This window comes from Amyelois transitella, chromosome Z, assembly GCF_032362555.1.
Source record: "Amyelois transitella isolate CPQ chromosome Z, ilAmyTran1.1, whole genome shotgun sequence".
Taxonomy (NCBI): domain Eukaryota; kingdom Metazoa; phylum Arthropoda; class Insecta; order Lepidoptera; family Pyralidae; genus Amyelois; species Amyelois transitella.
Window position 1 is genome coordinate 10,859,883 of NC_083535.1, and position 25,154 is coordinate 10,885,036.

At 34.6% G+C, this 25,154-nt stretch overlaps 1 protein-coding gene across 3 annotated transcripts in view; it reads left to right on the forward strand.

Moving 5' to 3' along the window:
* The window catches only part of LOC106134006 (calcium-binding mitochondrial carrier protein SCaMC-2), a 33,804-nt gene that overhangs the window by 2,088 nt on the left and 6,562 nt on the right, over positions 1-25,154 (forward strand). Inside the window, exons 2-5 of one of the 3 annotated variants that reach the window (XM_060953628.1) lie at positions 1,593-1,719; positions 2,350-2,437; positions 3,141-3,167; positions 5,237-5,348. In XM_060953628.1, the coding sequence (XP_060809611.1) occupies positions 1,593-1,719; positions 2,350-2,437; positions 3,141-3,167; positions 5,237-5,348 (354 nt within the window). Of the gene's footprint in view, positions 1-1,592; positions 1,720-2,349; positions 2,438-3,140; positions 3,168-5,236; positions 5,349-19,700; positions 19,983-25,154 lie in introns of those variants that run through there. The other 2 variants (XM_060953629.1, XM_060953630.1) reach the window with 2 other exon arrangements.

The following is a 25,154-nucleotide window of genomic DNA, read 5'->3' on the forward strand; positions in this document are numbered from 1 at the left end:
TACAAAAATGCAATCACGTTTCTTCCAGTTATCTAGGGAACTAAGGGATATCCTAATGGCGCCCTACATTGTCCAAGTAGCAAACATGCCAAAAATTGCTTCATATGCCTAGAAGTTACAGCTGTCTGTCTGTCAGTGACTCTTCAACTGTTTGTATAGTGGAGATTACGCTAAAATTTAAACCGCATTATGATTTGACGGCCTCTGTGGCGCAGCGGTAGTACGCTTGTCTGTGACATCGGGGGTCCCGGGTTCGAATTCCGGCCAGTACATGATGAGAAACGAACTTTCTCTGATTGGCCTGGGTCTGGGATGTTTATATATATAAATATATATAAATATTTATTATAAAATATAGTATCCTTGGGTTAGTATCTCGTAACACAAGTTTCGAACTTACTTCGTGGCTAACTAAATCTGTGTAATTTGTCCCGTATATATTTATTTATTTATATAATAATTGAATGTACTAAACACACTGATACAATGTAGGTTTAAACACTGTTCGCTGATCTCCATTATGGTAGACCTATGTGTGGAACTGGAAAAAATATAATTTCATTAAGACTACGCAGACGAAGTCTAGCTGAACGTGGCCATTCAGTCTTTTCAAGATTGTTGGCTCTGTCTACCCCGCAAGGGATATAGACGTGACCATATGTATGTATGTATGTGTGTGTGTATGCTACGTAGACGAAGTCGCGTACGTTTACTAGTTTAATATTTAAAACATTTTGTTTGTTTTTTGAGTTGAAACTGTTAGTACACACATAAATACACAATAGGCTCCTCTCAACTCAATGTTACGCCAACTATTCTATTAACTCATCCTGTTTCAATTGTGGATCATTTACATACATGACAACCTCACCTAAGTTTTATTATCAAAAAACCAATTGTGATATTAACGCAAATATCTTTAGAGAACAAGTGCCTTCTCCGTCTATTCCGTTAGGGATAAAGACGTGATGATATATATGTATGTATGTACGTAAATTAATATTAAGGGAAGTGTTAAATACATTGCATCTTTTTAAACAGATCCATAGAAATCGTAATAATATAAAATTTAGAAGTGAAAATCACTGGTGAATTGACGTCTCGACTAACGGTTATGACACCATCCATCCTTTTCCATTCCATTCGGTTTCCATCATGCATCGCTATTCTGACATTTTATTGACAGCTTCACAACTGTCTAGAGGACTGAGTGCGATGCAAGTAGTCGTCATGTCATTCCCATAATTTAAAGTACAAGTACCAAAGGTTTTTTTGACGGCCTCTGTGGCGCAGGGGTAGTATGCTTGACTGTGTCACCGGAGGTCCCGGGTTCGAATCCCGGCCTGGGCATGATGACAAAAGAACTTTTTCTGATTGTCCTGGGTCTTGGATGTTTATTTATATAAGTATTTATTATAAAATATAGTATCGTTGAGTTAGCATCTCTTAACACAAGTCTCGAACTTACTTCGAGGCTAACTCAATCTGTGTAATTTGTCCCGTATATATTTATAAAGGTACATACGCGAAAAAGCTGCCGCTGACTTACAGTTTTTGATGTTTTTTTATGTGACATATCCATTTATTTCCAGAAATTCCTGGCGAAGTCCGGCGGGAAGGACGCCGGGGACATCACCCTGTCCGAGTTCATCCACTACGTGCGCGAACACGAGAAGAACCTGCGCTTGCAATTCTCTCATCTCGATAAAAATAAAGATGGTGTGTCTATTCTCAACTTAACTATTGGGTGCATTACTATATACCGTGTGCCTATGTGCCGTATGGTTCACGGCACCAATAAAAAAAGAATGTCCACTCCATCTCGTCCTATGGATATCGTAAAAGGCGACTTAGGGACAGGCTAAACTTGGGATTTTTCTTTTAGGCGATGTGTTAGCAACCTGTCACTATTTGAATCTCAATTCTATCATTAAACCAAACAGCTGACGTGGTTGATCAGTCTTTTCAAGACTGTTGGATCTGTCTACCCCGCAGGGGATGTAGACGTGATTGAAGTGAAGTCGTGCCCTGCTGCATGGCATCTCTATGTATGCTTAAATTTTTGAAACTACGCAACGGATTTTAACGCCACCTTTTTATAATAATCTAGTAGAGAAATACTGATAATTTAAAGGTTTTTTAAAGTGATGTCGTAAATTAAGAAAAATATGTAGCAGGTATGTTTAGTGTTAGGATTTTACTCAATTGAAGACAATTTGATGAAATGGGGTCTAATCGCGAACATTGAGAAGAAATATCTTTTTCTCTTTTTGGTTCGTCTTTGACAAATATTCGCGACTCAAGTCACATTACGTATTTTTTAAAATTAACTCTTGTTCCTCTTTCCAGGAAAAGTTGATCTGGAAGAACTTATATCCGCCTTTGCCGACTTGGGCATAGCCATCGGCAGAAACGAGGCCACAAACTTACTTAAAAGGTTTGTTTAATTCTAAATTTAATTTATTGCGAGCGATTGCTACTTCTTTTTTTTAATTTAAAAAACTCAAATTAATTCTTTGTGTTTCTCATTGCCAAGCGAATGTTATTATTATAGGAACTTTCTGGTATGAAGAGATACAGTGAATAATTTATTACTTTCCATAGTGTTTTCATGGTGACATAAAAGTATGTAAAGTACATTACTATAGACCAGACCAGTTCATCGATATTTATTGAAGCGAAATTTAGGCATTGAACAGTACCTACAGCTATATTTGTTACTACATGTAAATGAAGCCAAGAATGATGCGACATCCAGTGTCGAGAGCCACGGTAATCTTCCATTATGAGATGAGCCTGTAAGCCTGTTTGCTGAACCTTTAAATGCCTTCTGACATGAAAGAGGAAAAATGTTTCATCATAGATTTTTTTCATCATATTTAAACCCATCAGGACCTTTGCTATCAACAACATAATAAACAAAGATTTAAAATAATTATTATTTCCAACTTCATCAATTTGTTTTTCATTAGTCTGTAGCTTAGCGAATTGATTTTATTTTGCTTAAAATTAACTTTAAGATAAGACCTTTAAGTGCGACCTTTGCTCAGCGGTGGCTGAACTCATGAAATAACAAGTGTTCTAACTGGGATCTTATTAGCCACAGCACAAAATTAAGTAGGTATAATGGAATGTTTCAGAAAAGGTGGTTGGCCAAAATTCTGGTGGTAAGTCGAGCGAAGTCGGGTTGAGCGCATAACTCGGTAGTCGCTGGCTTCGTATGCTATACATTGTACGTAGCGACGCCAAGCGATGGTCGTTATAGCTTAGTTCATTGTACTAACAACCCTAGCGGGGTCGTACAGTTTTTCGTCCCGTGAACTATTTCGTCCCCTTTTTGGCATCATACTCCATCCACCGGTTGCATAGATAAAGATAAATTATTTACAGAAAACATGTCATTATACAATCAAATGCATTTGTTGTTAAATTAATATGATTCATACAGCATGTTTTACCAATATCGGTATGTTTTGTTTTACATAGATTCTCATTTGCGACCTGTAAGTCTTGGTCGAATCAATAATTATAATAAATAATTGGAATATATGAAAACGAACAATCGTAAAAGTAAATACATAAGTTTTTTTGGTAGTTTTGTGAAAGGGTTAAAAGTTTATAAGTACAAATGTTCCTGAACATGTCCAAAAGTCTGATAGCGTGAGTGGCAAAATGGTTCCAAAATCCAAATCGTAACAAGAGGCACTTCGTTCGAAGCGATTTCCATAAACCAATTATTCTTTTCCGATTGACGTACAATGGCTGAAATCGACTAAATGCAAAACTGTAATTTAATTTTGTCGATTCCACTGTTAACAGCGTCACGGGATATGACAGCAGCCGCGTTCATAAAATTAGTGATTATATCCTCAGTTTTACCATAAAACCGCGTTCCATCAGTTGCAAATCTGAAGTAAACTCTTGATCTAACAATCACTTCAACTATAAAATATTAATTATTATTGTTTGTTTTCCCTGTTTCAGAAAAAAACAGACAAACGAAAAACATATTTTTGACCTTGGATAATTAACTAAATTGCCACAATATTTGATCTCACTTTTGCGTTTTAGTTTTTAAAAAGTTAAATGGCCATACTAAGCTGTATTTAATGGGACGAAATGCTCGAGGGACGAAACATTGAACTATGCACCCTTTAGGCACATTGTGTCGTCAACATGATGCTTACAACGTTTCATTATCGTTAGTCATGTTAGCAAAGCACATTTTATGGTGTACATCATCATAATTAAATAAAACTTTTTAAGAATAAAATTCTTGTTTTCGACACTGCTCGGGGTGAGCGCTCGAAGAACTAGGTTCGTAACACTCATGATATGTTTTGTATATACACTTAGCTTCATCAAATGGGGAAACAGAAAGAGAATGGTTTTTAAGTAAAAGCATGAATTTTTGATCTGGCCTTATTGAAACCACCAATAATTTTCAAATCTTAAGGTTTTCGAGTCGACATCAAACTGTTAACATGCGACATCTCGCGACGGATGCTCCCTCATTGCTTTCGTCATCGTTACACAGAGCGCAGAAACCCTACTCGTCCATTTTCTCTGAAACTATTATTGGCAAGGGTAGTTTGCTTGAAGATTTCCATTTATCGAAAATTCCGCGTGATTCGATAAAATGACTTTCATTAAAAAACTTAATCATTCCGCAATGTCGTCACTGTAAGTGTACAAAATTACTGTTAAATGTTCATTACATTTGGTGTAATTCATGTTATGTTTTATCTCAGAACTAATTATGATTATTGTTTACGATACTTTTTAATTTTGTAACTAAATCACGCTTACGTCTAGCTCAAATATGGCTCACTATAATAGCCTAGGTATTCCATTATATTTTAAACGCCATTAATTTAATTTAGAGGTTCTTCCCCATAAGTTATTATAAGCTGTTTGTTTATTGCAAAGCAAGTAAAAATTAATATAGAAAAGATTTGGCAAAGTTTTAAGTCGCTCTTTTCGATATCCTTAGGAAGAAAAGGAGTAATGTAAGAAAAGATTAATATATCTTAAGGTCTTATTCTAATCAAATTTATTACAGCAGCTAGTTTTTAAACAATTCAATAAATCACTTCACATATTACATAATCATCATCGTACAAAAACAATGCTAGCTGTTTGGGACATTGCTTAATTTTATGAACTACATAAATCGAAAGCATCCTTTACACCACGATTTGCATGCCGTCTCGTTCATTTCCGAGTGTTCCCGCAGGATGGACCAGGATGGCAGCTTGAACATCAGCTATGACGAATGGAGGGACTATCTCCTTTTGGCGCCAGGAAGCGACATCCACGCCCTCATACACTTTTGGCGGCATTCCACCGTGAGTACCTTTATTTTAAAGTGTCGTCTCTAATCGGAACCACGGAAAAATATCACAAGGAAAATTCAAACGTTATTTCTTAAAATAGTAGTAGGTAGGAATTAATGGAATAGAAAAACTTGATAACAATCCCCCGTAGCATGGCACGCGCGACGCTGTTTTTATCGCGCGAAATCCATCCAATAATTACGTCTATATCCCTTGCGGGGTTGACAGAGCCAGCCGCCTTGAAAGGCTGACAGGCCACGTTCAGCTGTTTTGGCCTAATGATAGAATACAAATAGTGACAGGTTGTTAGCCCATCGTCTAAAAGAATAATCCCAAGCTTATAAGCTAGTCTCCTTTTACGACATCCATGGAAAAGAGAAGGAGAGGTTCTATTCTTTTCATTTAATTGGTACCGGGAACCACACGGCATAAATGAATACTATATCCACTTAATGTTATATGTTTTTTTTATGTGTTTCTCTTTTATGTTGGTGGCCTGTATCGTCGGTATATTGGCTTATTGACTTACTATACCTGCTGACACTGAAAATAATGCTTCGCAATGTCAATGCCGTGCAATATGTACGGATTCATACTACACAATACTTATCTATTTTGTATCCACTGACAAGAAAGGTCGATTGAATTTTAAAAAATATCAAACACGACCCAGACGTGATATATTTTGTTCAAGTTTATTATAGTTAAGACAAGTTTAATACAATGTGTATCATGTCTCCTTTGTGATCTACATATGATTTTAATTGATATGCACAAGTGGCAACGTTATTTCTAGAGTTTCGAATCGGAATTGAGATTTCACAAATTTTTCGAACGATCAAATATTATCATGGCAATGACAAAGTTCTAACAATTCGTCTTATAACAAATCGAAAATTATTAAAAAAATTCCTTAATACATCATACATACATAAAATTATGTCTCTTTTCCGAAGGGGCAGGCAGAGACTATATATTTCGACTTGCCACGATATCTGCATAATTCTTACTCCTAATCTACATTTAAGTCACTCAGCTCGTCGGTTTCGGGTACAGTTGACCTGACCTTTTGCATGAATACATCATGTATAAATTCACAAATGAATTTTGGATAGACTGATCAACAATATATCGTAGCAGGAAAAGAGGAAGTGGCCTCATTGTCACAGCTGACGACGATAAGGAATTATCCCGATCTTTGATCTTTTCGGGACTTCCTCGTAGCTATTGTTCGCTCCCGTAGTTTAAATACACACACTATTGTACTTAATGTTTGAAGGCGCCTTTTCTGCGCATTAGGTATTTCCTTCTGAATCGTAAATTAAAAGATTTTTAAAATAAATTTTCTTCGTGCCTCCTTTCGCTAGTCTTCTTGGTGCATCATAAATAGAGATCATAGCTTCATTTCCAAAATATAATACAATCTATGAGGATAATGTGATTGTGTGATGTCTTTCAGTTAGACTACAAATTGACAGGCAGAACATTATTCCCCATTTAAACGAAATAGAAATATGTATATTAATGGTCAAAATAGGATGCAAATACTTACCTACAAGGTTTACACAACTTACATTTAAATCCATTACCGCTTCAAAACAACTACGAACTTCTACAACGGAACTCATGAAGGATCTTTTGATTATAGAAAATGAAATCAAATCCTTCATTGACCTCAGATATACCTGTCACAAATTTGACAATTGTTTTTAGAAAAACATAGGTAGAGCTATAGGTAGTCTCTGCCTACCCCTCCGGAAAAGAGGCGTGATTTTTTGTATGTATGTTGAAAATATCCAAGTTAATTAAAAGTCATGATCATTGCGTATCTACTGCCGGACCTACCAGATAATTTCGGGCGTAATGATAACTCAAACTGGCGTAAACTGGTACATGTGGTATTGAAATTAAATGTGAATTAAAGTTTCATTAATTTCTAGTAAACATTAAGTTTACTCGTTAGTGCGCACGCGTGAATCCTGTTTATGTTTACCTTCAGTACTTATTCTGTATATTTTAAAAAGTAGGTTTCAAGGGTTCAATAAGTACAACTGAAAATGTTATTCAATGAATAGATAGAGCGAGCTCAAATAGTAGCGGAAAAGAGACAAACAAATTTAGTAAATTAATGAAATGTAGTAATTTTTTTTAACCTTTATGAAGTGCGTATGTTAACTATTTTGTTTGTTTGTGGGTGAGTGCCCCGGCCGAGCCAAGCAAAGCGCAAAGGCACTACCTTTTCTTGAGAGGTTTCATCGTTTTAATATATTTTCTGACAACATTTGTGGCAATGATTAACTTAACTTTTGACAGATATAGCGAAGCCAAAAGTCATTTTCCGAAAATAAAAAATATTTCTTATTTTCCTTCTCTCTCTATCTATGAGGTTAGGGAGAGAGAGAGCATAAATTATGCCTTATCGTTCTTGAATAACCCCGCGGGTCAGACACACGTTCGTGCCCCTTCCGCCCATCAAAGATTCGTCTGACGATCGTTAGAACAAAGGTTGAATCAACTGTTTCATTTGCGTTTCACTTTCGTTATCTATTTATTTTTATATTTTTCCATTAATTAGTAGTCCGGCGAAGGAAACCCTTTAAATATCTCGCCATGTTATTTCAATCACATTTATCGTGCCATACTATTGTAATAAAGAATGCAGAAATCTTAATAATAAGCCATTACGAGATGTCAGAGATAACCACTAAGTGAAAATGAATGTGTAAAAAAAAAGTGAAAATGATCTTTAGAAGAACTAACCACTAAGAATGTGATATGTATGTCATTTAGTTAGTTCTTCTAAAGATCATTCAAGTGAATATAATTTCCACATACTTAGTGGTTAGTTCTTCTAAAGATCATTTTCAATTCTTGGCTAAGTTCAAAACTTAACAAACTGTTTGACAGACTTTATAATTTGAGTGAGGACGTTAACCAAGTGAAGTTTCATAAAAAGTAAAAAAATAATAATAAATAGACGTGGGAAAGCCGCTACAATAAATGTCTAAATACTGTTCGTAGTGCTTCTAAAGAAGACTTTTGCCTCGGTCTTTTGCGTAGGATTTGAATAAAACTAGGTTATTTTTATAGGTCTGCGCCAATTTTAACAGCTCTAGTTATTTATGAGTTATTTGTCACAAACACAAATCTTTTCTTTTTATAAATACCTTTCTAACGATCGGAACATTTTCAAGCAAGGTAATATAAAAGTGAACATATGAACAGCTGATCGCCGTAATCTAATAAGCGACCATCAATTACTTGCAGACACGGCCAAGGCCTCTGTCTATCAACTGTCGCTTTATCTGCTCGTATCAATGTCGGGAATTGTGCAAACAATTGCAATACAAGAAATACATTCTTGTACGACTGCCTAAAATACTGATTTTAACCATACATACATACATTCATAAAATCACGCCTCTTTAGGGGGGTAGGCTTCCACTTGCCACGATCTCTGCATACTTCCTTCGCTTTATCCACATTCATAACTACCTTCATGCAAGCTCGGCGATATTTTAATCCGATGCTCTTTATAAAGAAACCCTACCCAAATATGATTAAAAAGTCATGATCATCTCTCTGAATTTGTCTTGGTTGAGTCCTCTCAGCTCCAGGGTCAGCCTGTGATACGATCTTGGACTGAGTAAAGTAGTTACACGAAGCGACTTCCGTCGGACCAGCAGGCTCCACGTGTATATCTTGACTTACACTTACGGCACCAATAAAAAAAAAGAATAGGACCACTACGTCTCATTCCTTTGGATATCGTAAAAGGCGACTAAGGGATGTCTTTGTAAACTTGAGATTCTTCTTTTAGGCGATGGGCTAGCAACCTGTCACTATTTGAATCTCAATTGTATCATTAAGCCGAACAGCTGAACGAGGCCTATCAGTCTTTACAAGATTGTTGTCTTTGCCTACTCCGCAAGGGGTATAGACCCCTTACCCAACTGTAATCATGGTTGCTGCACTTAATGAAATTACTTTTTCTTATTGTCGACCTCCAACGACATCCACGGGAAAAGATTTGTAATCAGTAGATCTGTTGTCATAAAAATGATGATGAATTAATGTCTCGCCATGCTGCGACGTAAGTACTCAGCTGCGTATTGTTTATATCGAGTTCAACGGGTGTCGAGAGGTCGATTTGTGAACTGCGTGTCAACTGGCATTAAATCAAAATCGGCGGAAGCTGTCACTCATAAAGGAGGCGTTGTCTCGACCCCTACAACTGCGAATATTGTAACGCACGTTAAAACAAATGTCACCTGATCTTTAGGCTGTTTGTCTGTCCAGTGTGGGCGGATCAAATTTTATTTTAGTGAAAGGTCATAATAGAATAATTTCTTAAAAATTTGAAATTAGAAAGATGTAGTTAGTCTCTGCCTTCACCTCCGGAATGAGACTTGATTGTTACGTTCAATAAAATAATAAATAGGACTCAAGATTTATTATTAATGTATTATTGAAGAGGTTACTCGGTTATACATATCGCTAGTAGGCTGATTCCGTAAACAAAGGGTTCACTGAAGCTTACCAATATGTAGCAAAATAAAGTTATTAAAAGTGTAAAGTTATCTTATCCCGTAAGAATCTATAGTTCAGACTTAATGTTTAGCTATTAAAATTTCTTCGTAAGTTAATGATTAAAAGTTTTAAAATTACTAACATTATCAGTTGGGGTTTGTGTTTTATTTCACTATAATTTTCTAAGCAATCCGGGTGTTTCTTATATGTAGGTACTTCTTCCGTCCGTAGCCTGTTGGGCAAGCGGTCATTAGGCGCTAAAACCAAAAAACCATTAGCATAATTGCCAATAACAATATGTACAATGTATGCGTTTGTTTACGTAAACTCATCAATTAATGAATATGATTTAGGAATGCTGTTAATGGATTACAGTCACTATAGTATTTTAGTTTATACTAAATATTGTGATTCTAGTTTACACTTTTTTGTATCTCGCATTTTTTTCATGTTCCTAGTTAAACCCTCTGCCTTCGAGCAGGGGCTGCTTCTTATCTGTTTAAAGATATCAACAATTTTTGATATATCTTATTTGGATTTTTATATAATATGCACCGATTTATACGAAATCTAAAGGTAGAACAAAATATCGTAATCGCTACCAATAAACCACGATTTCAACCGACGTTCTTAAATTCCTGGGAGCATACGTCACTACTCATGTATGGGACGCCATTCACATACTTCCAAAAACAAAGACGTCCATTGTTTTTCGCATAAAGTTGCGATATTCGACAGTTTTACTACAGAGGCAGGCATACACAAAGGTCAGCTCAGTCAACCCTCGCCCTTCGTGTTGACATAATTGGATAAAACTAAACAGGTGACGCGATTGATGTACACAATGAAAATGATACAGAAGGTACCTTCTAGTAAAAAAAATACCGGTTGATTTCGATTCGTTTCTGCATTGCCCCGAGGGAGATTCAGAAAATCCTCCCTTGGGCACTAGGGGTGCACCACATAAAGGAATCTCTAGAACTAGGGTTTTGTGCTTATAAGTCATCAATCAACTTTTTTATATATCTCTTTTATAGATATTACTATGCCCTCGGAACCGCTCGTTTTAAATGAAAAAATCCAATTACTTCAATTTAAATAGATTAAAATATCCAATTGTATAGACAATTGAAATTTTTTTTAATAAATTGCTTCACTTATTGGTGACTGAATAATTATATTGTAAATGAGCAATTACGTATCAAAGCTATGACCCATTTTAATGACTAATAGGTGCCAGGATTTTTGCGAGCGATCAGAGGACCTCTGTATACTTTTTTTTATTTTGAGGGGCTCGGCTTCTGAGTCTGATGCGTGTGGATGTGACGCAATTAATTGATCTCACGTCGATGCCACAACCGCAGACTCTACAACATAATTAGCTTTCACACAGTTCCATAGGAGAGACAGAGATGGAATATTTTGTATGAGGAAGCGAATTGCTACGTCTCGAGTAAATGCCCATGGGCATGTAAATTCACATAGGCAAAGATACAACGACAGGGGACGAGAGCAAGAATTATACAATAGTCCACAGAGAAAAGTATATTATGAGGAGAGCAAACCACACGTAATGGGAAGGCTGAGAAAAGAGGAAGAATAAGAGATCGTTCGTTCCAATTTTTAAGAGCTAGAATTATACAATAGTCCACAGAGAAAAGTATATTATGAGGAGAATAAACCACTGGGAAGGCTAAGAAAAGAGGAAGAATAAGAGATCCTTCGTTCCAATTTTATTATTTTGTCTTTGTCTATATGGTATCTCTTCTTGTCAAATCGTAAATGGCAAAGTTATCGTTAGTTTATTTTGTTGGTTGTTTTTTTTCCAAAATATAACCACGATCATTGATCCTTTAAATCCACTTGCTAGCAAGATCGACAATTGTATATATCTCTTAAATTACTACATATATAAAATATAAATTACTACTATAATACACGATACCTCGTTCCTCAGCCGGGGCCCCTCTCTTTCGCGACTCCTGCCTTTCTTGACCATTATACAAACATATTGTCAAATAACCGAATTCACCCAGTACTATACATAAACGTTTTCACCCAGTAGGTACTACAACCAAGATGTTAGTAAGTTTAGGCGGATGTAAGAGTCGGCCTTACCTCACCTTAACCACACTTAGCTCGTGCTAATAAACCTCGAAGTCTTCCCCAGGGTGACTTAAATGGGACGAGTACCAGGAAGATTTTGTTCACATCTCATTTAACTAGGCATATACACGTACATTAACATTAAATTCCCCACTCGGACATGAAGCACCTGTAAATGTATCGATATTGGATTTCAGTGCACTTAGTGGTCCGATAGTACCGGACACGCGCTGACTCGCGTTGCGCTGCGTCCGGACATCCGGTCCCCGGATAAAATCAAGTTTGTTCATATTGGTAAAAATATTTAATTAATATAATAATTTAGCAATAAACATTCATAAAATCAAGCCTAATTCCTAGGCGGAGTATGCATTAGTTCCTCCACTTTGCGCTTCATTGACATCGTCATCTTTTACCAGGACGCCCCTGATTCGATCAAGGTACGTTCGTCTACCATTTCTTACAGTCCCATTAACGATTTCCTTGTATATTTGACAAGTCAACCTGCTTTCATTCATCTTCTCCACATGACTTAAATATAAAAGCATTCAATTAATAATACATGACATGGAAATATGTTTTACCTTCTCCCGAGTGCTCTCAAATGTTGTGCTTAGGAGTCTGGAGTAACTCTTATTTCCGAAATACCTATCAGTTTAAAAACAAATAACATGTTAACATTTGTTAATTCTTCTCTATTACTAAGTTACTATAACTAGTAAGAGACGCAGTAAATTATTTGGGTAACGAAGCCATTTTGTTCATTTTCGCTGGCGTTTTCCTTTATTCCCTCCGTTTCTTATCTTTTTGTCGTATTCTTCCAAAAATAACATTTCAAACCTTATTTTGCTAATATCAAACCACTTCCCATTCACCATTATGTATTTGTATGTAATGTACTGATAATATTATCACTTATGCGACACCTTTGCGAGTGGGTGCAAGCTTCAAGGTTAAATTTGTCCAGCTTTCATGGTCGAGTGGAGAGGTAACTAGGAAACTGACACGTAGCGATTTATTTTGCCAAAGGTAACGATAGATCAACAATGCCACGTACCCAATAATGGGATGAGAGTGGGTGGTATTGTGCTTTTTTTAATATATTTAAATAACTGGTAACCATTTTTATGTAGGTATTTAAAAGCTAATGGACTTACGGTGCGCTAAAACATTGAAATCCTGTACATTAGACACTGTGAAAGAAAATATATCGATCTTAAGTTTTATTTTATACCCCTTACTGTGGAGATTTTCTCAAATTATTAATATCACTATATTAGATCTATTAAATTCTGTGCAGCAAATTAATAAACTGCTATATACAGATATGTATTAATCAGAAAGGCTTATTTATTATGCCTTTCTTGGGAACCCTAATTAGATTATTTTGTTACCAACCAATTTCATCAGAAGAGTGGGTCAATGTCCATTTTAAGTTCCCATGACAGGACATGATATGGCATGACAGTCCAAACACAAGTAAATCGGTAAATCGTGTTAACTCGTTTAGAATAGTAACACTTACGTATCAGTGACGTATTGTTTGGTAAATATTTACAGTTCTTTCACGTATATTATTATATCTACACACAAATGTGTACTACATATTGCATATGTTTTATCCGACCATACTTGTCAATTTTAGAATTTTCATGCTACGTTCTATAAATGTACGTTAAGAAAACATTAAAAATAGAGAAAAGTATTGCCATTAAGAAGCCTGTTGAATAATGGTATCACCTCTAACCTCATTGTTCAAAAATAAGAACAAAATGTCGGAATCACTTATTTGCAGATTCTTAATTGTTTGCAGACGTTGACCTAGGATTTGTAGAAGGGCATCGTAAGAATTTCTTTCAAGAGTGTGACCCAATGATCCTTAACACCGATAACGGTTGGTCTAGACTGACATTACGTTCTTTTATGCGAAAATTTCCGTAGTAAACAATCGTTGGACTCATTAGTTACTATCTCGTGTGAATGTATCGTAGATATCATTAATTAGTATTGCCTCTGCTATTTAGTTCGGTTCGATTTTGGAGCACGGCCGTTCCTGGATCCAACAAAATGTTATGGATAAATCTAGAAGATTAATTTTTTAATGAACGTTGGCTAGTGACTCGTAATTAATTACATAGTTAAATGTTTCATTTGCTTGGAATGTCAAACAGAATCCAATGGTTCGATAGTCAAATTAGTCTAATGGAATAGATTAGTGTGTAGTTTATATGTAATGTATTTATTTTCGATTTCCATTTATTGTTGGTATAGTGACTAAAATATCCAAAAATAATATAAGAAAAAATATGCAAAATAGAATCAAAATTTACATTCGAATATGTCGAGGCTACGAGTCGCGTTTGGTCTGTTCACGTGTGTGCCATAGTATAAATAATTTTGAAAAGTAGGTTAATCTTGATTTCTTTGACGACAATTTCTATTTTTGTTACCAAGTAAATAGTGTAAATGTATAATAAAGAGATTTATCTAAGTTCCACTCCTTTCCATGGTAATTGTGTAAGAAGAAAGTAGCAAAATTAAATTACTCGGGAACAATTTTTGGATTCATAATGATAGATCAATTTGTAACGAACAGAAAAATATTTTCGCTTCCTATTTAATTGAAGAGTAGATGCTTTTAATGTACTAAATTAGTACAAATATTGGCATACTTAGTTAAACGGTTTTACTATACTTTAACTGAAAGTCGTAATTTGAATATGTTGTTGTAAAAATACATTAAAATTCAATCAATTATACAATAAATGGGCGGACTCCAAAAAATAAAATCCAAATTTGGTGACAAAATTTCATTATAATCTTAGGTACTATGGCTTTTGCTCAAAAAATAAGGAATTAAGATCTCACCGTTCTTCAAGTAGTTGACATACTGATTTTAACATTTACTTCGCACATCCCACGCCACACGCGCCGCCCAGTTACTCATCAATTCGCAGATACTGCGAACTTTGGCGATCCGGTTATTACCGGTTCCTTACTGGCATGCTGCCGGATGACGTCACCAGGCGACTCATTTAGCTGCGCGACCATAAAATGTATAAAATATGTTAACGGATTCGACTAAAATGTCGCGACTGTTTAACCTAGAAACTAATAACTATTGTTATTTTTTAGGTTTAAGAATTTGGCTAAGTTCCTATGTCGGTCTGTATGGTCGGATGGATGCCTGTTGCTCTCATTCTCCTCTGTTGATTAATAAAATTTAACTTTTTTTGGAAAGCATTAGGCATAGTCAAATGGATGTTTGTTAGTTTGATTTAATAAATTTTTTACTATTTTTCAACAATAAGTACCTACGTAATATTGTAGGTATAGTTATTGTATAGTAATGTTGTAGGTATAATAATAGGTCTTTGAAAATGATACGATTGAGGTTGCTAAAATAGTAGATTTTTGATATTATTTTGTGTAATATCTAAAGTGGTAAAGAGTCAGCCCCCTCCCGCCTCATATATATAAAACCTAATTCATCTTTTGGGTATAATCATTTTGTATATTTTAAGAATAAGAGAATTCACGTCATAACGCTCATCAACGCTTTGTTAGTTAACATTCTTTCTTGCTTTTGGCTCAATGGTCAACTTACGTCTCAAGCATCCATACATACATATGGTCCTGTCTATATCCCTTGTGGGGTAGACAGAGGCAACAGTCTTGAAAAGACTAATAGGCCACGCTCAGCTATTTGGCTTAATGATAGAATTGAGATTCAAATAGTGACAGGTTGCCAGCCCATCGCTTAAAAAAAGGATCGCAAGGTTTGGAAATCTATCCCTTAGTCGCCTTTTACAAACATCCATGGGAAAGAGATGGAGTGGTCCTATTCTTTTTTGTACTGGTGCCGAGAATCACACGGCACGTTTCAAGCACTTTCAAGTAACATAATAAAACACATGTATTCAAACCCTGAATACATGACACTCTTTTTCGGACAGTCATGTAAAGTATACCACTAATATGACTATTTAAAAATGAGTTAACAATTGATAAACGGTAGAGTTTATAGTTCAAACGATAATATATGATATCACTTTATTATCTCTATAAAAATACGTTTTATCAGAAACCAACCAACTATACGAAGTTTGCGAAATAAAATTATGGTGAAAATATTCAGTCGATTGCCTAATATTGCCGTTAGAAATTGCAACTAATTAATTTCACAAGTCTTATATTTATTATCAGCCATAGGCGTAATTTGTTACAGACCAACATTACAAGAGCATTTCATTTCATTGCATCCGTTTCATCAATTCATCACCCTCTTCATGTAAGCTCTTCGGGTACTCTTGACCAAATCTGTCTTTTTGCGAGTCAGTTATTAAGAAAAAAATGCCGTTCAGTACTTTCATAAATCACATTTTATACTACATAACTTATGAGACTACGAGGTAAACAGAGTCTACAGTATGGATAAGGCTCTGAATTGTGGAACTGAGATTCAGATAATAACAGATTGCTAACTTACCGCCTAAATGAAGAAACCAAATTTATGAGCCAAACAATTATTCCTTTTAAAAAAGAAATGTCGAGTTACCGAAGACGATACCATATATTTGCTACCTACTTTTACTTTACCCGATTTTAATTAATGTATAATGTTATTGTTTTAACGTAAATATAAAGTTCTAAATGATTACAGGAAGAGTGGAATTTTATTTGCATTTGTTTTTTATATATTTCCCGTAACATATTATTATTGTAAAGTGCATGAACAATTACAATTTATTGTTCTTAAACCTGAATCTGTTTGGGTCCAGTGTGCTCCGGAAGTCTTAAAGGTCCTAGGTATTTTTTGCTGGTTGCAGAAAGACTGTCAGCAATTTAAATATTTAATGATTTAAAGTTTTTTTTTTATTACTTTTGAGACCATGTTGGCATTATAGAACAAGCCAGGCAATTAATAAATAACATGACAAACCTCTTTTCCTTATAAACTTTATGTAAAATCCATACCCTTTTCTCGAAGTGGTAGGCAGAGACTACAACATTCCATTTTCCATCGATCACTGCGTATTTCGATCTCTTCATCTACATCTGCTTGCATTTTATTCATTTGTTGTGTCACATTTTTTAAATTTGTTCCACTAAAAAGATAAAATAAAAGTAAAGAAAACGTCACAGGTAAGAGATTTTGCAAAGCTGTGGAAATATACCAAGTGAAGATTCTGGAAAATTCTCGAGAAAGGAGAGTGGACACTGGACATAAACATTTCCACACAATCAGCGTTCATTCTCAGATTGATTCGTGGAATAAAGGAAGTGCTTTTATGTTTTCCTTTGACCGGCGTTTTGTCATTGAGCGCTCCCTAGGCAATATAGTATTATAACAACAACCAGATTGCGACCTAGATCAACGGATTGATGTGCCATCTGAAATCATTTAGTGCCAATAATAGAAATATGTATGTAGTGCTTACAAACTGAAATCAATTTAATTTAGCAAGTATATATGTATGTACACTTTTTATTTATTTAAAACAATGCGATACAATAGGCCTTATTTAAATTGAACTTCATGTCAAAAACGAATCTCCTGACTAATGTATTAAAACCATACATTTGCTCGAAATACTGACCGCTCTTTTAAACCATTGTTCGCGAAGTCCTATTAGTTGAATGATAGAACTATACGAACAGAATGGTTTCCAAAGTACAGATAGACTGTTGATCAAATCAGCCGGCCTTCGTTATCGAAAATGGCACCGTACAAAGATTTAAAACATCTAACAAGATGAATATGTAGCGTGTAGCTTTTCCAAACAAAGCAAAGCTATTCCTTCAGATCAAAGCAATAAGTTACAAAACAAATCTCAATACGTTACGTGAGGTACACGGGCTAGCCCGGGAAATCGAGACGTTTTGCGCTCTTGCCAAAGTATTTCTGTCTTCCGTCTTATTTCTAATGTTTAACGATTATCTAATTGATGTGTTAGTTGCAACAAGCTTAATTTTTTTCATATTTCAGCTATAGTTTTCTGAAATACGTCTTTATAATTTGTAAGATTAATTTTATGGACCGTATCTAGTTGCGGTACTAGTTATTATATAATAATATATATAGTATATAGTATGTGATATAATATATAATAATATATTTCTTAGACTCCAACATAGACATCACTATAATGCAGAAACAAGCAGCACTACACACAGTCGCTTTGTTGAGTAAAGTTTTAGGGAACACTATGTTTATTGAAGGGGACGTCGAATCTCCCTCTTCCTGAAGGCTTCAGGACGGGAATTCGACAAGAAACCGACTCGGTCGAGAAAATAAAACAAATTTTATAATAATATATTATATCACAAAACAGCATTTTAATCATTAAAATAAACTAAAACCTAAATTAATTATATGAATGTGGAATTTGATCACCCAGGTGACCAATGTGGAATAATCTATAGAAAGACACTCTTCCGGACTTATCGGAGGAGAAAATATAACTCTACCACACTCCACTTTTCACGATCCCTCCATACATCATTGTCCATATTCATACTATCGTCGCTATTAATAAAGCTATATTTAATATTAAAATAACCTACCGGAAGAGCCTCACTGGAATCAGATTTCTACAATCGACAGTTCGACACTAAAAGTACCTAGAGGCTATGATAGAATGATAGTGATACTGCTCAGCTCAGCTGACTGCGCTTCAATTTACGTCAGCAAAATGCAAATTGCTCTAGGCACAGTTGATAACGTTCACAAAGGATTACATTACATCCTTCTTAGAAACTTTTCAATTGTTTAATATTACTAACCTTTTTTTACACTGCTGCTATATGATGATTTTGGAAGAATTGAAGAAATTTTACTCGTTAAGCTCGTATAATAAAAGCAACAACACTCCTTCTGCCTTCGCAGAAGTTTGTAAAGATAATTAAAATAAGGGACCTTACCTGAATCGTTTCTAAGAAGAATGTACGGTCATGCCATGTCTTTGTTCGACCTACATTTATTTCGCACTAGCTTTTGCCCGTTGTTTCGCCCGCGCTAGTTTAGCACCACCTATAGTAGAATACGGGTTTTTCGCAAATTCCATGGGAAATATAGTTTTTACCGGGATGGAAGGTATCATATGTCCGTCTCTTAGACTCTTATTTATATTTTCGAAAAGATTGGTTCAGAAAGTGTGAAGCGGTAACAAACAAACAAACAAATTTATTTTCACACTTACAATATTAAGAAGGTATTTGGAATTGAAACTTTTCAATAGTGGTTTTTGATTTATACGCCGAATAAAAAAAGAAATACCTATGTCTTTAATTACTTATTCCAAGTAAGGACACAGGAAATAGCCGCAGTAGTTTGCTCGCTGTTCTAGTTTTTAACAATTCTCAGAGCGCATGCCTTTCACCTTCTTTATCATTGTGTGCACACTGCATACGAGATGAATATCGATGTCGATGTGGTAAGTACCTACACCACACCAGTTGCTAGGTGGGCACTGACGACTTCGCCGTATCGTTTAAAGAATGCGGCGAGCCCCCAATGAACTTGCAGTCACTTCGTTACAAAGTCCCCCATTATCAGCTGTTAAACCCCCTACCATTGCTCTCTCACGACGCTACAAACTTCGCACGTTTGCGTTGAAAACTATCGTTTTCTGTTATATCGCCTAAAACTTGGTACCGGAGGGCTCGTCTGTCAAAAACCGGCGGAGCGCGGTTTTGCGTTTGCCTTGTCACAGTGACGAAATGCTTCGCACCGCTCGACCAGTGTGAGAATGCTATTCGGAGTGAACAGACGCGTAACAGCTATCGCGCCACATCACTGCACACTCGCTTTAGTTAAAGTATTAAACGATCTGATAGAATAGTTCCAAAGTAGTAATCGTCTGTGATTTTTTTTATATATTTGTTATTTGTCTTACTTATTTAATAAGTATATAAGATAAAATGTCTCTGGAATTGGAAGATTTAACGGGAGTGACCGGCGACGTCTTCGAGGACTTCCTGATAGTGTTCAGACGATGCTTGGCAAAGGTAAATGCATTCTAAATTCGGGTTATACTCGGGACTCGCGGGATCTGCGCCAGATTTTAGGGCGCGTCTATCTAGATCGGTTTCAGCACTTGTGCTTTTTCTTTGACCTGTAACTGTCATGGATATGGATTCATACGTTGACATCTGGGACCAACTAATAAAGGTATAGTTTCTCGCTTTGTCATTGCACGAACGTCGATGATTAATCATTAATTGATAAAGTATTATTGATAACAAGAATAGTTAGTATCCATTACTTTGTATTTCCCCGCCTTTTTTTCTTAAATAACTACCAGGTAGTATCTGCCATCCCTGTCGCACTCACTGTAGTCCCTACTCAAGGAATCGGATCCGCCAGTTGAACGGACACCACGTGGTAGTTCTTGTTGCTAAGGCTCAGTTTTTACCGGATTCTTCTGCTCATGATTAATGAACGACTTTTTTAAGAGCGGACGGTACTTGGATATTCTCTTATTCCCATTCTCAAATGTTATGCAAAAAAGCTTACTTAAACTTACTTACCACGTAAGTACAATGTACATATAACAATTACACCTACCCATTACTACACATATTTCTTAGACAAGAAAATCAGTCATGCGCAGTGCACAGCGAAATGGAGAAATGCCATTTAAATTCTAGTTATTTCTAATTTTCATTGAGACTTAGAAAATCTTCATTCATCAAATGAAATTTAAATACCATGTTGTTACGCGTGTTTTATTTACTTTAACATAAATATACAAATTACCGGCCTATACCTAATGAGTACCTATGTATATTAGAAAGTTAATTTAGCAAATGTTATAACGTAAATGTTAACGATAATTTTGCCATCTTGTGAGAAATGTTTATGCTTATTTATTTTATTTTTACAATAGTGTGCATTTTGCATTAAGTTTAATTATTACTTCTATTCATCGTAATTATACAAATTTTTCTCAAATATGGCTGACCTAGTTAGATATCGGAAACAATTGCTAGCTTATGAATTAATTAATTGAACTAAATTATAAAATATTTATAACATATTATAATCAAAATAAAAAATAAACTTAAAATGATACAAATTTATCACCATTCACATCAATTTAATAAAACGTCAATATTTACTAGTACTAAAAAAAAAAGATTTGGCAAAAATTTTCTTCTTTTTATAACATTAATTCCTATAATTTTTTTTGCAATAACTATTTTTTTTATTGAATACAGCTGTAAAAGTGGAAAGAAAGGCTTTGTGAATGAAAGTGAGCCCACATACCACATACTTGCTATGCGAATTTGCAAACTATCATCAACTTTCTTCATCACTCGACCACTTTCACTATTCATATCAACATATTAGCTCATATACGGAGTTCACTGGAGAGATGCTAATCATGCAATTCATTCAAGAACGATTTCAGTTATTGCATCCTCAACAAGCAATTGTACAATAGGCAATTAGTAAAACATCTTTGATCTCCATCTAGTAATTTTAATTGAACTTAAAAAAAGTATTTATTTTTAAAACATGATCATTAACTAAATACAATTTTTATCACATTTCTATTATTAAAAATGTGTATAAGATGATATGTATGTAAAAGTGAAAAATGATATAAATTTGCAAAAATGTCATACATTAAAGCAGTGTTTTGTGACAACACTATAACAATTAATGATTCATTTCATTATACAAATAATAACACAAATAGATTCATTCTTCAAATATTTGTTGACGACACTTCTAATAATATATAGGTCTGTACGTTTGCACGTGTAATTATGTCATGGAAATCCCTTGTTGTAATTTCAAATGTCATACATGTAGCAACCGTATATCAAAAAGAAAATGAAGATTTTTGTCATCATTTTGTCAAGAGTCCGAATCCCAGCCAGGGCGTGATGAGACTGATTTTTTGATTGGCCTAGGTTTTGGATTTTAATCTATATAAGTATTTATTATAAAATATAGTAATGTTTAATAAATATCTCGTAACCTACTTCGAGGCTAACTCAATCTGTGTACTTTGTCCCGTATATATTTATCCTCAAGATATTTATTTTTATTGTCTTTTCACATCCAGATCGAAAATTTATTTTTACTTCATTATTTCATACCATTGACTATTTATCTCACATATTTCAATAACCACGTAACAGCAGTAGCTACAAATTAAAAGTAGTTTACATACGACATAAACAACAACATACTTATTTCATCAAATGTTCGCGAATATTGTTATTTTTGTTATGTTTTTTTATTATTACTAATTTTGCTTTGCGAATTGTAACACCCTTCATCTCATATATCAAATTTATTTAATTCTGCGCTCTGCCAGGCCAACTTTTTTTCATTAGTAGGTTTTGATCAAAAACTATATTTATCAAAAACGCCGCCACATGTTGATACGAGTTTACCTACTGAAACTTTATCGCAAGGAAATTTTTCTCGCTTATCACATTTTATGACACTTACAGTACTTTTGTTACGTAAGTCTGAGTTTGTTTTATTCGTAACGGGTCAGTTATGAAAATATATTTATTTTTGTTATTATTATAATTGAACAAAATTGTTTGTTGTGTTATCAAACAGATCAACTCAATAAATGTTGCTCGTACTTTCAGAATGTACTCGGCAATTAGTTTAATTTAAGAATAGAATTCACGTTTAAAAGTACCTATCCCGTCACTAACCATAGTTTCAAACTATTCATTTTCAAATTCAATAATATCCTTATTTGCAAACACTAAATTTACATACATTGATGGTTTATAGGAGACTGCAAATTTTTTGCTAGCCGTATGTAGTGAAAATATTTTATGTTGTCATGAGATACGCCTCCGGTATAAAAAAACAAATCTAAATTTCTCCTTAGTTAAGGTTCTATTCGTATTTTTTCTTTTATGTACATAAATATATAAATAAACAAATTCAAAAAATGATGGATTCTTTATATTACTGTTAAATGAAAGATAACGTTGCCAGTTCGCTATAATTCGTATCGCGGACACACATATCACAAGTTCAAAGTCCGCGATGACGCGGCGCGCGCGCACCTTGCGTCATTCAGCCCGGCCTCCGGTTCTACAGTCGTCACTAGGGAAATCCTCAGTATTTTCAAACGTTTTTGATACTATCTGATCTATTTAATTACTTAATTATATTTAAATATCATTAGGGTTACTTTTTTTGGCTTTAAAGAAATGTATCGGTATACTGTTATCTAATGATTAGCTGTTTATTTACGGGACATTGGAAGATATAGTACAAGAAATCTTCTTTCCTCACCATCTTTTCCTCGTTCGTAAGTCAGAAAATATCATGATCGCACTGGAATTTTGACCAGCGCAGCGGGAGTGTATGCTTTTAATTCGCACACGTTGACCCATAGAAAATTCTTAGATTTCTTTAACCTTTTAAGTTCTCACAGAGTCTATATTCTTCAACATGAATTCCTTCAATTTGCAATGTATGGGTTCTTTAAACTTTAAATTGAGGTATGGGTTTGAGTTATGTGGGCTTTGCAACGGTGTACCTTGTTCATTTGTTTATTGACCAGCCTTTATTTTTCAACCATGGAACAAACACTTTCGCTGAAGGTGACTCGACACTTGTCCTCGTCTGCTAGTACATGAACTTTACTTACTAAGGTCGTTACTTTGTAAATTTCGATGTAATTTTTCTAGTATTTAGCTTGATATTTATGTTATTATGCAAAAAAAAAAAATTAAAATACCTGACCTTTATAAGAATTTTTTAAAGATGAGTAATGTGTTTATTTAAGTATAAAAAATAAAATTATAAAAAAAGGAAATAATCGATTTCCAACTGCCACTATCTGTTAATACTTAGAAGTTTACTATCTTAAAACAACCTCTATTGTTTTATTACAATGTAATCTCATAGATCATTGTACGCCTGAGTACCTTATGTGTTACTCGTGCATGAAGGATTGTTTAATTTCATTAATTTAGTTTTCAAATAAAGCTTCATTCCTGCAAAATCTGTAATAAATTTAACGTTATAACATTTATTCATCCTTCTTCTAAATCAAGATATCAAAATTGGGCAGGCATGAGTTTACTTTTGTAGAGTACCCCAAAAACCGCACGAGTACCGAATTTATTTTTCCCCGTCGTCGCGTATACTAGGCGTAAATATTATAGAAATAGATTCCCCGAATTGTTTTTCATAAATTAAATTCATTCACATTTCTACACCAAAGATAAATAGAATATTCGCGAATGTTCGCAATTAATGCTCACAGTATCCCTCCCGCGACTTGTGAAGTTTATTTTTGGTACAACAGCTGTCCATTGAGTGGGTGATTTATATTGTACTATTTAGTACCCTAATACACATTATCTATCGATCTATCCTTCTACAAATTAAAATTACTTATATTATTATTGTTTAAATTTGCAAATTGTTTATTCGTCAAATATATTCCTTCATGGAACTCTGACTTGTCGTAGGTGGGTTTCAAAAGCAATGACGTATTTGTATACAATAACTAAACATGTCCATAAATAAACAGAATAAATTATTCCTCGAAGCTTTGGTCGATAAAGTAATGAATATGGAATGTTGCAGACCTAAATACTTTGACAGAACGAATGAGAATGGAGATGATAAAAATAGCTAATCGATTTAATTGGTAGGTACTAAGTATTTGAAGTTTTTTGTACAGTCCTTGAACTTTGAGCGTATTGTTATTATAGTCACAGATAAAATCCAATAGACGAGTCAATTTAATAAAGCGAATTAATAAATTTAATGAGTAAATATATAAAATGGTGACTTTCAGTTGTAATCGATAAACGATTATTAAGTTGACTTGTGTCTTGAGCTCTCTTCATCACTTTGTAATGTTGCTAGTTATAACAGTTTCCTTTTAGTCCAAGTATCGACTTAACATGATAGTATTGGTTTATAGGCGCTGGTTTATTAAAAAATATGTTTAATAAGAAGTCAGAATTAAACAGAAATGATAAACCACATGGTCACGAGTGGTCGCGATCACGTGGCGAGCACGCTGGCTGCCCATGATCAGGCAAGTTCGTAATGACCATATGACTTTTGATTGTTACAAAAAAAAAACATTTTTTTCCTAAATTATCTCTAAGACTATGTAATGACAGATTTATTGCGAAGTATCTTTTCACTTTTTGTTCACTACGTTCCGG